The 14869-nt window shown below is 36.4% G+C and overlaps 1 protein-coding gene across 4 annotated transcripts; it reads right to left on the bottom strand.

Moving 5' to 3' along the window:
* Window positions 1–645: 645 nt before the first annotated feature.
* On the bottom strand, window positions 646–14363 carry LOC140875543 (delta-1-pyrroline-5-carboxylate synthase). 4 transcript variants are annotated; one of them, XM_073279255.1, is made up of 22 exons: window positions 14105–14363; window positions 12539–12617; window positions 11864–11942; window positions 10450–10521; window positions 10249–10352; window positions 9786–9888; window positions 9479–9640; window positions 9036–9313; window positions 5805–5955; window positions 5552–5716; window positions 5392–5469; window positions 4726–4815; window positions 4115–4201; window positions 3914–4000; window positions 3724–3820; window positions 3495–3598; window positions 3340–3415; window positions 2793–2943; window positions 2604–2672; window positions 2432–2498; window positions 2289–2359; window positions 646–1047 (listed from the first exon to the last, which is right to left on the bottom strand). In XM_073279255.1, the coding sequence occupies exons 3-22, from the start codon at window positions 11921–11923 to the stop codon at window positions 966–968; spliced, it is 2154 nt and encodes a 717-aa protein (XP_073135356.1). In that variant the 5' UTR covers window positions 11924–11942; window positions 12539–12617; window positions 14105–14363; the 3' UTR covers window positions 646–965. The 4 variants fall into 4 exon arrangements, 3 of the variants coding, with proteins under 3 accessions (XP_073135356.1, XP_073135355.1, XP_073135357.1); XM_073279254.1 differs by having other exon boundaries at window positions 11864–11930; XM_073279256.1 differs by lacking the exons at window positions 11864–11942; window positions 12539–12617; window positions 14105–14363 and adding an exon at window positions 11256–11300 and having other exon boundaries at window positions 648–1047.
* Between the last annotated feature and the right edge of the window lie 506 nt (window positions 14364–14869).

Genomic DNA, 14869 nt, shown 5'->3' with positions numbered 1-14869 from the left:
CGACATCTAAGCATGTAATTATAATAGGTAAAAAATTTAAAATTTAGGTAAAAAAAATTATATACATACATATGTATATACATATATATGTACATTATTTTTTGGGTCCAGTGTGGGCAAAAGCCCACACTAGGCCTAGGATGGCTCTGCCACTACTTGTGCATCCAATAAGTGATCGCCACGTAAGTTGTTGCTCACGTATTTGTCCATGGTGGTTGTCCATGTGATCGAAACTCTATATATATATATACATATATATTGATTGAAGTGGATGTACCTTAGATATATTCTACCAAGTACTTGAAAGTTTGATCAATTGTGTCACGTCTTTCAAGACAAATTTGGGGAAATAAATTTAATCAAACTTTGTTTTAGAATATAATCTTCCCCTTATATTGGACCGGCTTGCATTTCTTTTTTCTTTTTTTTTTAAGTTCAAGTAAGAATAATTTTTGAACTGTCCCAATTTTCATCTTGTATTTTTTTAGCTTGGAAGAGGCTTGATATAATTAACTTAATAACCAAAAATATCGTCTCAAAGTTGAAACTTTGATGCGAGTTAACAACCAAATAGAAAAGATTTAAAGACTAGCAATAACTTTTCCAAAAAAAAAAGACTAGCAATAAGTAACATTCAGAATATCAGTCATGCAAAATACATGGACATGAATTGAACTCACGATAATAAGGCTGAATGAACTCAAAATTCTCAAAGAATTCAAATATTATTTCTAAATGAATATCCTCAAATCATCTGATTTCTAACACATAATTGATCCTACAAGTTCTCATTCTTGCAAAATTTGACCCATCGAAATCTCAGTTATAATACAACATGATCATTATATTCTTCTCGTCAAAACATCAAACTGCCATTTCATCACATCCAAACCGAGCGATTTCCGGGGATAATTAACGAAACGGAGGGTCGGAGACCATTTCTTAATGCTGAAGCTTGCTTGGCCTCAAGATTTCAGGCTCAAGTCTTTGTGAGTGTACACAATGTCTTTATCACCATTCACCACTTGGCCATTTCCTCTGGCAATCCTGTTATCCAAACAAGAGCGCACGAATTCAATGGCCTCAAGATTAGTCGTTGAATGATAAGTAGAATCGTTCGAGTTAAAGTAATACAAAAACCCATAGTTAAGTGGTATTTTTACAAAGCACCAAAAGGCTTTGGACCTCTGGTCGATGGTACAATGAGATGGACTTTGTTACCGTTTTCATCACTCACACACTAGTCCGGTACTAATCAAGGTCAGTCATTTAAAAATAAATAAACCAGGAATCTAACTTGCAAAGCCTCGGGCATTCTCAAGACCCACTTGATTCTTCTCTATTGTAAAAGCATAGGTGTCAAAATTCGGACGTAAACGGAGCAAGTGAAGTAGAAATATCAGTGAACAAATTCCAAATGTAAAAAGTCCAGAGGCTGATATTTTATCAACTAACAGGAAGGACAACGAAACTGCAATCAGAACAGCTATATAAATACAAGTTTTTAGAGTACTGTGATCTAGCTGCTAAAGCAATCAATAGAAACTTCCAAGTCAAATTATAGATAGATATATTGACAATGGAATTATTTGAAAGAACTTTTAGTTCATATCCAAAAGAGGTAAGCAGTTAGCAGCGTTCTAAAAATCGGCGCTAGGCGGTTGTCCACCGCCCCGATTTTTAAACAATTTAAGTTTCTGAAAGTTATTACATTAATTGACCGTCTAGGCTGCCTAATCGCCGCCTAGATTACCATATAATATTTTATATTTTATATTTTTTTATTTTTAAAAAAATATTATTTGATATATTTGTCCATCAATTTGTATGAAAACGAGAAATATGTCATGTATGTCGAGTTGAATTCGATAACGAGGAATTATTGGAGATATATTAAGATGAACAAGAATAATTAGATATTTAGACTTGAAAAAACACCACTTAGGCAGGTAAATTAGATAAAGAAGAATTATTGGAGAAATATTAAGATAGATCGGACTAGAATAATTAAATATTTAGGCTAAAAATAAAAAACCGCCTAGGCGGCCGCCTAAGCGTCTAGGCGCTAGGCGGTGGGTGACCGTCCGCCTACCGCCTACCGCTTTTTAGAACATTGGAAGTAAGTAGCTAGTCAAGACATATTTCATAAATAATTTTATCTATTATTCAATCAAGATTCGGACAAAGGAATTGTTCCGTCGATTAGGCCAGACTATTGGTGACAATGAACATCATCAGGGAAAATATATATTCAATTTTGTCACAACAAAAAGGTCTTTTAGACATACCATCTTGTTGTAAGCAATCCTTCAACACCCACAGGACCTCGAGCATGGATGCGACTAGTACTAATGCCAACCTGTCAAGGACAACAAATACATGTAAATAACACATATCTGTAACTGATTCAACAGAAATTCTAATAGCATACCTCTGCGCCTAGTCCAAATCGGAAGCCGTCAGAAAATCTTGTACTTGCATTGTGAAATATTGCAGCACTGAAAAAAGTCAACATTTAATGCTGAGTTCATTGAAGTGCGAAAAATGCAATCACACTTATACCCTCATCTTTCAGAATTTGCTTCGATTGCATGGTTCATTACCTGTCAACTTGACGTAAAAAGATTTCTGCAACTTCAGTATCTTCAGTTATAATGCTGTCAGTGTGCGCACTGCCATTAAGAGAGCCTGATTAGTTCATCTGCATCCTCTTACCATAATAGAAGCAACAACCATACAGAGCACGAGAATCAAACTCAAAATAACTATAGGATTTCATGACGCTAACATGCCTTCCATGGAGATGAATATGATCAATGGCAGCATACACATCATCCACAATTTCAACAGTGCATGCGAGTGAACTGTATTCGTGGTGCAAGGAACGAGCTTGCGGAATATTTAGTATAGAGCTTGCTCGAGGTCCACCAAATATTGCGACACCTGAGATGTATGCACATCATTGCAGCATTATGGCCAAATCAAGGATTGTTTGAAGGGTAAATGGCTCCCGGATCAAATTTTAGTATACTCGCAAAATATTTATTAAAATCTGTCCAATGTGTTTAAGGTCCTTCCATACCAATTTAAGACACTTCTTTTAAGCTTACAGTAAGAGAATGATTCAACTTTTATTATTATTAATTTCCAATCACCCAGCTCAAAAAGATGCACAATTATAAAATAGTCGGGTGATAATCATAATACTGGAATTCATGTTCATACATATAAATAATGAACTTCTTGCCATCAATTTCTCAAACCAAGAAACTCCGATTAATTTAATCACCCACACAAAAAGGATTTTGGGGAGCGAGCGGGGATTTGGGAAAGCCCAACCTTTGATTTGAAGTTCCACAATAAGTTCATTTAGACCCCGAGTCTCTACCAAGTCCTTATGAACAAGCAGTGTTTCCTTCAAAATATAGGGAGCACCGTGGTGAGGGTCTATTAAAATTTTCAACAATTTTGTAATAATGAAGAGTTGAACACACCATTGCATTACATGCAGCAGGATAATCTGTTTTTGCGTCTAAAACGATCTGCTTCGCCATATCCATATTAGCTGATTTATCTACAAAAACATGACAGATTCCATCTGCGAAGAAAATAACACAGCTATTAAATTTCCCAGTGCAACGCATGCATGACTATTTGATCAAGAGTTATTAGCATTAACGTGCAAATGTATTAACTTAGAGTTAGAAATAAATTACATCCTACCGGCATGACCGAGAACAGGGATCTTGGTTGAAGCCTTAATTTGAGAAACAAGTTTATTGCTGCCTCTCGGGATAACCAGATCAATTACATCATCCAGCTTTGCCAGGAACAAAAAAAATTTAATTCCAAACTCATGTTCTGTGGACTCATGCGGGGTTTAGTACGATAAAAAAAAAATAACGCAATCCACCTTAAGCAATTCAGGGAGCTCTTCCCTGGAAGTTACAAGTCCAATAAGCCGTTCTCCAACACTTTTTGGGATGGCAGAAGTAATAATCTAACCACGAAAAGGGACAAGACAAATTGTAGAAAATGAAAAAAATAAAAACTGTCAAGACAAGTAATAAAACATTAGGTTAAAAAAAAAATCTACTATTAACAAGACTAAAACCTTATGCAGGATTGCATTTGTTCGTCTAGCTTCTTTTCCACCTTTTAACAGCAGACCATTCCCACTCCGAATTGCTAATGAAGCTATCTGTTAGAAGTTAAAGAATGACATGATTAATTATACATTCTTCAAGTCCATAGTTTAGATGTTGATGATAGTTTAACAAGTTTTCACATGACACAACAATGATAAAAAAGTAGTGGGAAGAACCATGTGAATCGTAAAACTGGATAGGAAGTGGATATAAGACAAACAATTCTTGCGAAATTCGAAACTAACTTGGTATTTTTGTAATGAAACTTTTTCTTGTCAGAAAAGCTTCAAAATTTTGAGAAAGGATAAAAGTGATGGCGAGGAGAAACTTGAACTTGTTTAACATGGGTGAACCAAGGTAATGAGGAAAATGAATGGCGAAGGTTTTTAAGTCATTCAAATGAATAGATCAAAAGAAAAAAAAAATCAAAATCATAATACGATAGCAAGGTTCAAACTAATAAAAGGACGTATGTCGAACTTCAACTTTTTTTCTTTTTTTGGTTGAGAACATATCACAGTAGTTGATAATATTCGAATTTACATGTAGACAGCCTACACAGAAAAGTTAATCTCACCTGAACTAGTGCATCAGGTCGAGACTCGAAAATGATCAAAAGAACACCCAAGGGAGATGACATCTTGTCCAATATAAATCCTTCTGAAAGCTGCAGTAATAATTGCCAGAAATTCGCAAAACGTGCCATAGTAAGTCAAGGTTATGAGATTTCCAAGAACATGTTCAGTACAAAGAGTCATTAACTTAAACTCTCAATCGCTAGAGGAAAACCAAACCAACTCAGGAGCTCTTTGCTCTCGGGTCAAGATTTTCATCAAGGACAAGTTGGTCAATTAGTTCGTGACCAAGTATAATAAAACAGAGGATTAATAATTCAAACTTTGATAATGATGTGTAACATGGAGTTTAATGTTAGAGACCACATGCAGACGATGCCTTAGTTTGAGTTTTTGTAATGTCTAAATTACATTTAGATAAGCTTAACATAAAGATAGCCTTTTCAAGTTTATTACCCATGCATTTCAACATGTTTGTCATTCATTCTCGTTATAACACAATTTGGTTTTCCGTTCAACGCCAGCTTATAAAGATTACACTTCTTCCTGTCCCAGAAGCTGGAGCGGCTAATTGCCTTTTGGACAAGGTTGACAGATCATAAATCCAATCAGCACATATTTGCTTTCATGCTATAACCACCAAGATCTTCAATAGCCCATATCCTTACCTCTGTTTTCTTCAAAACTCGTCCAATGGGCTCCTCCATGTTTGCAAGCACGCGAATAGCATTTGAAAGACTTGAAACCTACAAATGATATACCCTTTTATAAAGGGATAAATGAGATCTGAAGTCCTATAGAAATTTGAATTCACAAGCAGTATTTTACCTTACCAGGCTTCAAAGCTAGCCTAGAGATCAAAGCCTTTTCATATCCAGCTTGCTGTGCTTCAGAAACATCAGCTTCATTTTCAGCAAGTATCAACTTTTCACTCGCTTCCAGAGCATCAGCTACATCCAGCAAAATTTTACTCCTTTCTTGTGAAGGCACAGTCTACACGTTAGAAATAAACATGTTTATTAATAGCACTTGCTTTTTTTGTAGTAAAAACTACAAAAACTGTGCCACTTCAAATGATTACTTGCAGTCGTCTTGAACTTTCCCTAGCTGAAACCGCCATTTCAAGGGCTCCAACTTCTCCTTGAGGGGACCACTTATGCGCGTCTCGGTGAAACAACGTGCCGATACGCTTTCCATTTAGAACTTTTATAATATTGTCAGCGGCAAAACCACTATAACCACAAAGATAGGAAAGAATGGGAGCAAGCGAATTTAAATCTTGTAAACGGTAATTTTTTTCTTTTAATCATAATAGCAATCCAAATGTAAACTCATTTGACAGCTTGTTGCAGTTGAAGAAGTGATAAACTTCTAACTTTTACTGCATGACACAGTATAGTTACTAGAAGTGGGTCATTTCCAATTTAAGAACAAACCAAATGCAGATTCCTTTTCTTGCAATTGATGAAGAAACAAAACCAAGATTTTACTCCTTTAACAAGGCAGAGTAGCAAGAAATGAGCCATTTTCCCGCATTAATAATTATTTTATTCATTGCTGTTGGATCTCAAATATATACAAGTTGGACCCAATGAACATGCTCATGCAACATCTGAATCTTTTATTTAAATAATTGAGGAGCAAGACTCACAAAAGCACTTGGATATTATAGACCCTACGCGCAAATGCTGGGGAAGGCACATTACTTGCACATAGAGGTATCATATCCTAAAATCTACATATTTCAAAACATCTTCATGACTAGTCATTACCTGTTACGGACCTGGGCCTAGATCTAAATAGTCCAATAGGCATAGAAGAGTCTAGAAAGAGTGTATGAAATAAATATGTGAGGAACGTGAGTTGGGAGGCATTCAGTTCATTTTTCTTAAGAGTGAGAATATTAACTAGCTTGTGCTAGGGACTAGCTTGGGTAGGGACAGAGATTTCTCTGGGTTATCTTCTCTATTTCCAGATTGTTCATCCTTTATTCTTATAAGAAAAAAGTGTGGTTGTATCAATTGGTCCGACCTGCCGGATAATTTTTGGGAGAGAAGAAATGGCAACCACAGAACGAGAGACCTTGGAATTGGTGCAGCAAATTGTGCAGGAGACAAAGGCGATGTTGGATAAATACCTCAAACAGTAAAACCAGACTGATGGAAGAAGTTTCAGCTTGAATTCCAGAAACTCTACCCAAAAGCATATACACGATCAAGCTGAAGAAGAAACTAGTGAGGAACAGGCTGATGTGCAGGAGAGTGCAGAGGACGATCATAATCCATTTACAAAGATGCCGATCGATGACACTGACATGGAGGAAATATCAGTACCAGATTTTGTGCGAGTTAAGGAAAAAGGTGAATTCTCATCAGACGAAATGCTTGGCATTGAAGCTGAACCATATTCTGAACTGACCATTGGTTCTCCGATCAATCACCGGGAAGTCATGTTCAGTTGTGCGGAGGATTCCGCCCATCCTTGGTTTCAGGGGACGAAAGAAAGGGTTCGAGAAAATGCGACGCATCGTCGGTTCCAATGGGTTAAAAAGAAGAAGGCTCCAGATAAGGCAATAGAACCATGCAAAGGAATCGCCGATTGGAAGCCATGGCGGCGGAATCCAAGGCTTCAAAGCGAAGGGTTGCAGACTAAAAAAATTGAGTGGGCTTGGGCTAAATTACCATGCATAGTCCTGGTGTTTAAGGGGCCCAGTGAAAAAATTGGAGCAACCCTAATAAGGGTGGGCTGAACGCAAAAAGGCCAGTATACAAAGAGATTAATAGCTGGGCCATGGAATGGGCCCGATCTATTAAAAAACACTCAGATCAAGGCGATGTGAGTCCATTTATCAGCCGAGGCGCAGATCGAGAATGGACGAACGAGCTAGGGGTGTCGCGCTTGACGTTTCTCCACGAAAGTAAGGCCGGAACAAGCATCCGAGTAAGCCAATTGCAAGCACATAAAGAAATTGGAAAAAAGAAAGGGCAGGGCAAAGGCTTCAATGAAGCCGATATCTAACAGCCTATAAGTAAGCGGAAGGAGACTAGGAAGGCAGAGTCAAGATTTAAAAGGGCCGAAGATTGGAAATTGAAGCTCATAAATCAACTTTTGGATCAAGTGAAAGGTAAGTTTCAACTTAATAATCTGAGATCCTTTGATATGATTAGTGGATATGCACTTTTAGTATGGGAGGACAGTGATGGCAGCCACAGTTATATCTTTAGATCCTTATCAAAGGAGTTGGGCCCGCTGCTCCTTAAGAAGGACATGGTTGAAGTATGGGTAGGAGATGGGTTTCATGATAGGGTGATTGAAGTGTGTAAAGGCCTGGAAATAGGAGCTTGTACAATTACAATGGATAGAAGAGTTTTTAGAGTGAAATGGGTGGATTTCACGCTAATAATTGCTTGGACGTTATGTTTGGATGAGATGGCTGCATCAATTGTGCACTGGATAAGAGTTAGATGGCTGTTTGGGCAAGAATCTCCCTTAGATTTGGAGATTGATATGGCAAGTAATTATGAACCAGGGCAGATTTTAGCAAGAAGGGTCAAACGCCAAGAGGATGAAACTGATAAAAGGAAGCTATCACTCAGAGCTGCTGGATTTCTTTTTAGATTCAATGCTGCTCTCGGGATCGAAAGAGAACTCAGAGAAGCTAATTATGTGATCGTGAAATCCAATACAGGAAAGGCGGGGAGGAAGGGTTGTTGTGGAATGACCACTCAAGACTCTAAGAAGGTGGAGTTGAGGGATTTCTCTAGCAGATTTATTGTCGACAAAGCGCATTTTGGAAAGAATAAGCTTCGTAATTTTTACTCAAAAGTTGCAGGAATGTAACAATGAGTTCTTCGATCTTGGTTTTGAGGTTATTGTCTTTGATGTTGGCTGGAGGGAAGCAAGATTCATGGAAGATCAACTTTCAAGACTCAGCCTTGAGGACAAGGCTGATTTTGAAGACGGTGGTATTGTTACGGACCTGGGCCTAGATCTAAATAGCCCAATAGGCTTAGAAGAGTCTAGAAAGAGTGTGTGAAATAAATATGTGAGGAACGTGAGTTGGGAGGCATTCAGTTCATTTTTCTTAAGAGTGAATATTAACTAGCTTGTGCTAGGGACTAGCTTGGCCAGGGACAGAGATTTCTCTGGGTTATCTTCTCTATTTCCAGATTGTTCATCCTTTATTCTTATTCTTATAAGAAAAAAGTGTGGTTGTATCATTACCTTGCATTTCACTTTGAATTCAATGTTAGTAAAGTTAAGATGTGGTTAACGTTGCTCCGAATCTTTAAAAGCACACAAGGGAGTTTACCTGGTAATAACAACTGGAATGCCAGCATGAGAAGAATAAACTGCAGCTTTTACTTTGGCAGTCATACCCCCTCTTCCAACCCGAGACTTGTCTCCAAAAGTTATTACTCCCTCGTGCCTATCCTTAACGTATGTGTGAATTAATTCGGAATGTGGATCACTTGGAGGACCACTATAAAGACCATCCACATCACTCAACAATACAAGGAGGTCAGCTTTTAGCTCCATAGCTAACAATGCTGATAAACTGTCATTGTCCCAAAATATTCCCGAAGAGTCCTACAAAATGCCATGAGGCAGGAAAATTGTATGAGTTTGAGATTGTGCAATAAGAGTTGTGTAAATACATTTGTATCTCAGTAGGAATTTTATAAAAAAAATTAATCCCCTTAAGACTGTCAACAATCTCGTGAATGAGAAAATGCTGTAAATATAAATGCATACTTCATAAGGAGCCTTCCGGGTACTGACTGCATCATTTTCATTAAATATAGGAATAACCTTCAAAGAGAGCAGTGATTTCACAGTCTCATTCAGCTGCTTCCTAAAATCTGGATCTCTAAAGTCGCTATCAGTAACTAAAAGTTGAGCTGATGTAACATCCAACTGCATGAGAAAAGTGAAATCATCAAGAATAATGGACATGTGTGCAATGTAGTAGCACAATCATCGGGAGAAGACAGGGCATCCTTAAGTGAAGACTAAAAATATAGCAAAATTTTGCATTAAGGCACTGAAATTGTGATTTCACCTGACTGAACAAAGTATCATAGAGAGCCATAAGACCATTTTGTCCAACACCTGCACAAGCTTTCCCATCAAGCTCTACTTGTGGTTTTTGCAGATCAGCAAAACTGGAAAAAAATTTCAAAGTTCACGACAGTTGCGGAGAATACATGGAAAAATTGATTAAACACTGCTAAGTGAGGAAGTCAATGATTTTTAGGATAAAGCCATCCAAGGACTTTGCAAATTTGTTGTTGTTGGGCCAATAAAGTTCAGAATCAAGATCCTTCAAAATTTTTAGCAGTATAATATGTTCTATAGAACAGTTCCGTGACATGTCCACACAAACGCTACATTGAGCACAAAGATTGATTACTGAAAAAACACAGCTACAAATTCCTAACTATAATTTAGAAGGTAAATCTTTTTTCCCAAGTGCTTAACACTGTAATCCGAATTCTAAATAAGAAAAGATTAGGGAAAAAAACCTGCTGTTGACTAATTTCCTGTATCTAAGCCGCTGGCGACCAACACCAACGGCACCGGATGTCACCAAAATAACCTCATATCCCTGATGATTCAGCTCATGTATCTGTATTCACAACTCGAACATATAAGGTCAAGAAAATAATTGACAACTCATAAACCAAACATTAAAAGTTTAAGCCAGTTATAATCCTCTTATTCACCTGCTCGCAGAGTGCCCCTAATCTTCCAAGAGCTATCCTTCCATCAGCTCGAGTGACAACAGCAGTTCCAACCTGAGGTATGTAAGATGAAACATCAGTGAGAACTTCACATACATGGATTTCAAAGTATGTATTAGAGATAACGAGGCAAGAAATAATATTAAGATCAATGAAAACTACGATGTAAAATATTCAATTAAAAAGAATGAAAGCCATAATCACACAATCAACTGTTAATTTACACCTTTTCTCTAACAAAATACTGTTTAGAGCCCTTGAGCAAGAAACCAGAGGTATTGTTGGTGAAAGATCATATACTAACAGGATCTGGAGTCTACACCAAAGAATTTCTCACAGCTAGGACTCTATTTCAATTACATGCAACCAAGTTTGTTCAACAATAGGAAATTCCCTCGCCGCACCCCTACACCTCTGTTCACATGGTTAGATTATCGCGTTGCGCAAAATATTCATTTGGCGATAAAAAAAAACATAGGCCGCCAACTTGTGATACCAGAATGAGTGGTCAATCTATGCATGACTAAGAGAATCTATGCAAACCAAAAACTAAAAGTTTGCTGTCTAAAATCCAGAAGTTACACGCTCCTGCAATATTTATCCACATGCATGGTTTTCTTCTGAATGAGCGAAATAGAAATCTTGTTTACTAACATGCACAAAATTCGATTTTATGTAGAAATCTCTAACTTCTGACGACGAAATCTTAAAAATTCTTCACACTTTCTATCAAAAAATTATGATTTTATGCTACACAACGAAACTTTTGCGATTAAGTAAAGTCAAACCTTGTCAAAGCAAAGGTACCAAAATGAGATTCATTCCCTGAATTCTCAATTTCCAACATCTCTTTCCCCTCTAACTAACAAAGACAAATTCCAAAAATCAAACAAGCTTGAATGTCCAATGATGAACTAATATCATTGTGATACATATTCGTAACTACCCCAAAAATCATAGCATCGCCACAATTTTATTAAAAAAAAAAAGAAAACACTAAACCTTTCAATCCATTTCCCACCCCATTCCCATTACAGGAACTGCTCAATTTCCAGAATAGCTCAAATACACAACATCTTGTTCAATTAGAATCACCTCTAATAGCCTGATCACACAAGATTCCACCAAAAAACTAAAGTAAACCGAACATTCACAACACGACAAACAAACAAAACTCTAAAAATCCTATTTGCATTGACAACGACTTCACAGTCATTCAACTTTCTTCACTAACCAAAAAAAAAGCCAAAAAGCTTCCCCACCAATTACAAATCAAAACTCATGAATCCTCCATCAAAATAAACCAACATCTCAAAACAAAACCAATCAAATGAAGCCCACCAAAATCAATCAAATTCCCAGCAAGAAAATGCAAGAACAAGAAACAAAATTTGACCTTCACGATGACACGCTTAACATCCCTTACAAACGAACGAGTCGAATCCACAGCCTCCATTGCTTGGCTGCAAAAGGAACTGGGTTTTTCGTTGACAAAGGACAGCGGACAAAAAAAGTTCAAAAATAATAATAAAAAGCTGAAAATATTTAGGAGTAAACAAAAAATGAGGTGACCCGTGAGTAATCCTTGTATTTTATATAGGTTTTGCACGTTGTCTAGCGTACTGCCAAATTGCATGTCTCATTTAAAATTTTATATTGCCTCTTTATATAAAATTAAAAATAATATTGTTTCATGAGTATGTTGAATAAAAAATCCGTGAGAATGCTTCATAATTTTTTTGGTATTTTGTTGAACATCTCTATAAAATTTAGAGTATCCAGGTCTCTACGCAGTGAGTAACCTATATTCTTTTCTTTTTTTTTTTTTGAAGAGTGGCTAACCTATATTTTAACAATGATATAGCAAGATTTTATACATACACACAAAACAGAAATTCAAATATGTACTATATACCGAGTGCTTACTTTGATGATGATCATTCAAGTCCTATACTCCTAATTTTTTCTTGCGTTGACTAAAAATATTCAAAAACTAAAACCTAAGAAACCAAAAAAATTTCTTGCATGCAAGTACTCAATAAGGACAAGATAAATAAACAGATTAATTCACCTCTAACTTCTTTGCTATTAGCAAGGGAAAAACAAGATATTGGAAGCAAAATCTTGAATGAACTCTTCAACCTTGCAAGCTGCAACAGAAAATGGCATCAAGAAATTAATAGAATCCTACAAAAAATAATGTCAAGATTACTGGATGCTCATATATTCATAGTTAACTAGAATCCAACAACTGACTAGCTAGACACCCATCAGTCACACTTAGGGGTGGTCACGGGTCGGGTAGTACATGTTTCGGGTTATTCGGGTCGGGTACCCGATTAGTCGCGTAGAATTTTAAACTACTCGAAACCGAACCGACACCATCGGGTACCCGACTAGTCGAGTACCCGATTAAGTCGGGTTCGGTCCGGGTCAGTTCGGCTTCCTGCTTTTAAAAAAAATGAATAAAAAAGGATGCACACTACAAAATTAATTAATGTACTAAGAAAGAAATTCAAAGGTTATCAAAATATTCTTATCCAATGTCCACAAGTTCCAAGATAAAAACATAACATATATAATAAATTAAAAAATTTGATAAATCCAATCTTGACATCGTAACGTGTCTGAGGGGTTCTGAAATCTTTGATTGACTTCGCCATTGGGTTATCGATGTTGTGCTTAGGGGCGGAGCAAGGATTTATGTTCAGTGTAGGCAACAACATACTATAATTAAAAGAGCAAAAAACAAAAACACCGGTTAATCGATCAACTTGAAATAATATTTCATAAGCTTCGAACACGATCTACACACAACCATAGCAACTCTTAATTGATGTTAAAATGCTGGAAAAATGACGAAGAATAGAGTGTACAGAACCCACAATAAAAAAAATTGATAGAAAATATACTCTACCGTCGAAAATTTAGCATGAATTCATTCTCAATTGCAAAAAGAACACAAATTTTTTTAAAAAATTGAATGATTGACTAACAATGAAAGAAAACAAAACCTAATTTTTTGTGAAATTTTGGATTTTGTAGAGAATATAAAAGGTAAAATAGTAAGTAATATGAATTGAAATAGTTGTTAATCAAAGCGTGTGACGTTCGTGATTCGTGAGGAGAAAAGATTGTACAAAAAATTATTTACTAGATACCTAGGTAATAATAATATGTAAAAATTTGAGCCTAAAATTTGGGTATAAAAATTATGAAATGAAAAAAAAATGTTATTTTTCAGATTCAGCATAGATATATGAGCATGCAATAATAGTAGATACAAAATTTATAATTTGGATAAAAATTTATATATATATATATATATATATACACATACATATATCCATCCCCACATATGCGAGTTAGAAAATAATTGGGAGCAGAGGAATCAGCAAAGAAAAGATAGATAAAACATAAATTACTTTTCAAGATCACAAAAAATTTGCGACGACAGTAGATTTGCATAATTATTGAAAAATTTCTAACCCATACCACCAACACGAAGCTACTAATGTAATGAACAAAATCCCTCAAATGATTCGAAATCATCATGTTGGCCGAAAAAGCTATTTCAGATTACACAAATTTCTATCAAATATAATATATAAAGATTCTAAAATCCTAGCACACTTACCCGTTACCAGAGCAAGAAGCAAGCCGATAGAAGCTGAGGATAAATGAACTCGAACAGTCGAACTCCAGAAAACTCTTCAAGCATCGAAGCTGAGGAAAAAGGAACTCGAACTCGATTCCTTTGGCCTTTGATTGAACTCTCGAAGTTGATGATAAAGGAACTCGATTGCTTTCAATAATTGAATCGATGGTTTGTGTATAAGTGTATTATCGACGAGTGAACACTCCCATCCCCATGGAAGAACAAGGGCAGCGGCGGCTTTCTTCTCATGTCTCATTTCTGCTGGGTTACAAACTTACGGTCCAAAGCTAATGGGCCATATAAAACCTAATACTAACAGCCCATATAATATTTTTAAAAAATATATATATAAAAATAAATGAATACCCGATCGAGTAATATGGGTAGTGTTAAAATACTCAAACCCGAACCGACCAAATACATATCGTGTTCGGTTACTACCCGAACCCGACTAAATACCCGAACTACCCGTTTTATCCACCGATCGGTATCGGGTCGGGACCCGAAAAACCGGATCCGATTGCCCACCCCTAGTCACACTATTGTTTCTCTAATATCTAGCTGCTATAATTCAACGTGATTTCTTGAAGATCAAATTTATATTTCCCACTTGCGTAACAAGCTTCGACACAAAGAAAAAAAAAATCTAAACTTCAAATCCTTCGGTTGCAAATTTCAGCAAAACATCTTTTCACTTTGAGAACCCATGGATGGAAGAAGAAGATTTTACTAGAAATGTTACTT

This window comes from Henckelia pumila, chromosome 1, assembly GCF_033568475.1.
Source record: "Henckelia pumila isolate YLH828 chromosome 1, ASM3356847v2, whole genome shotgun sequence".
Taxonomy (NCBI): domain Eukaryota; kingdom Viridiplantae; phylum Streptophyta; class Magnoliopsida; order Lamiales; family Gesneriaceae; genus Henckelia; species Henckelia pumila.
The sequence above is the reverse complement of the archived record's forward strand: the minus strand, read 5'-3'. Positions and strand labels throughout refer to the sequence as shown.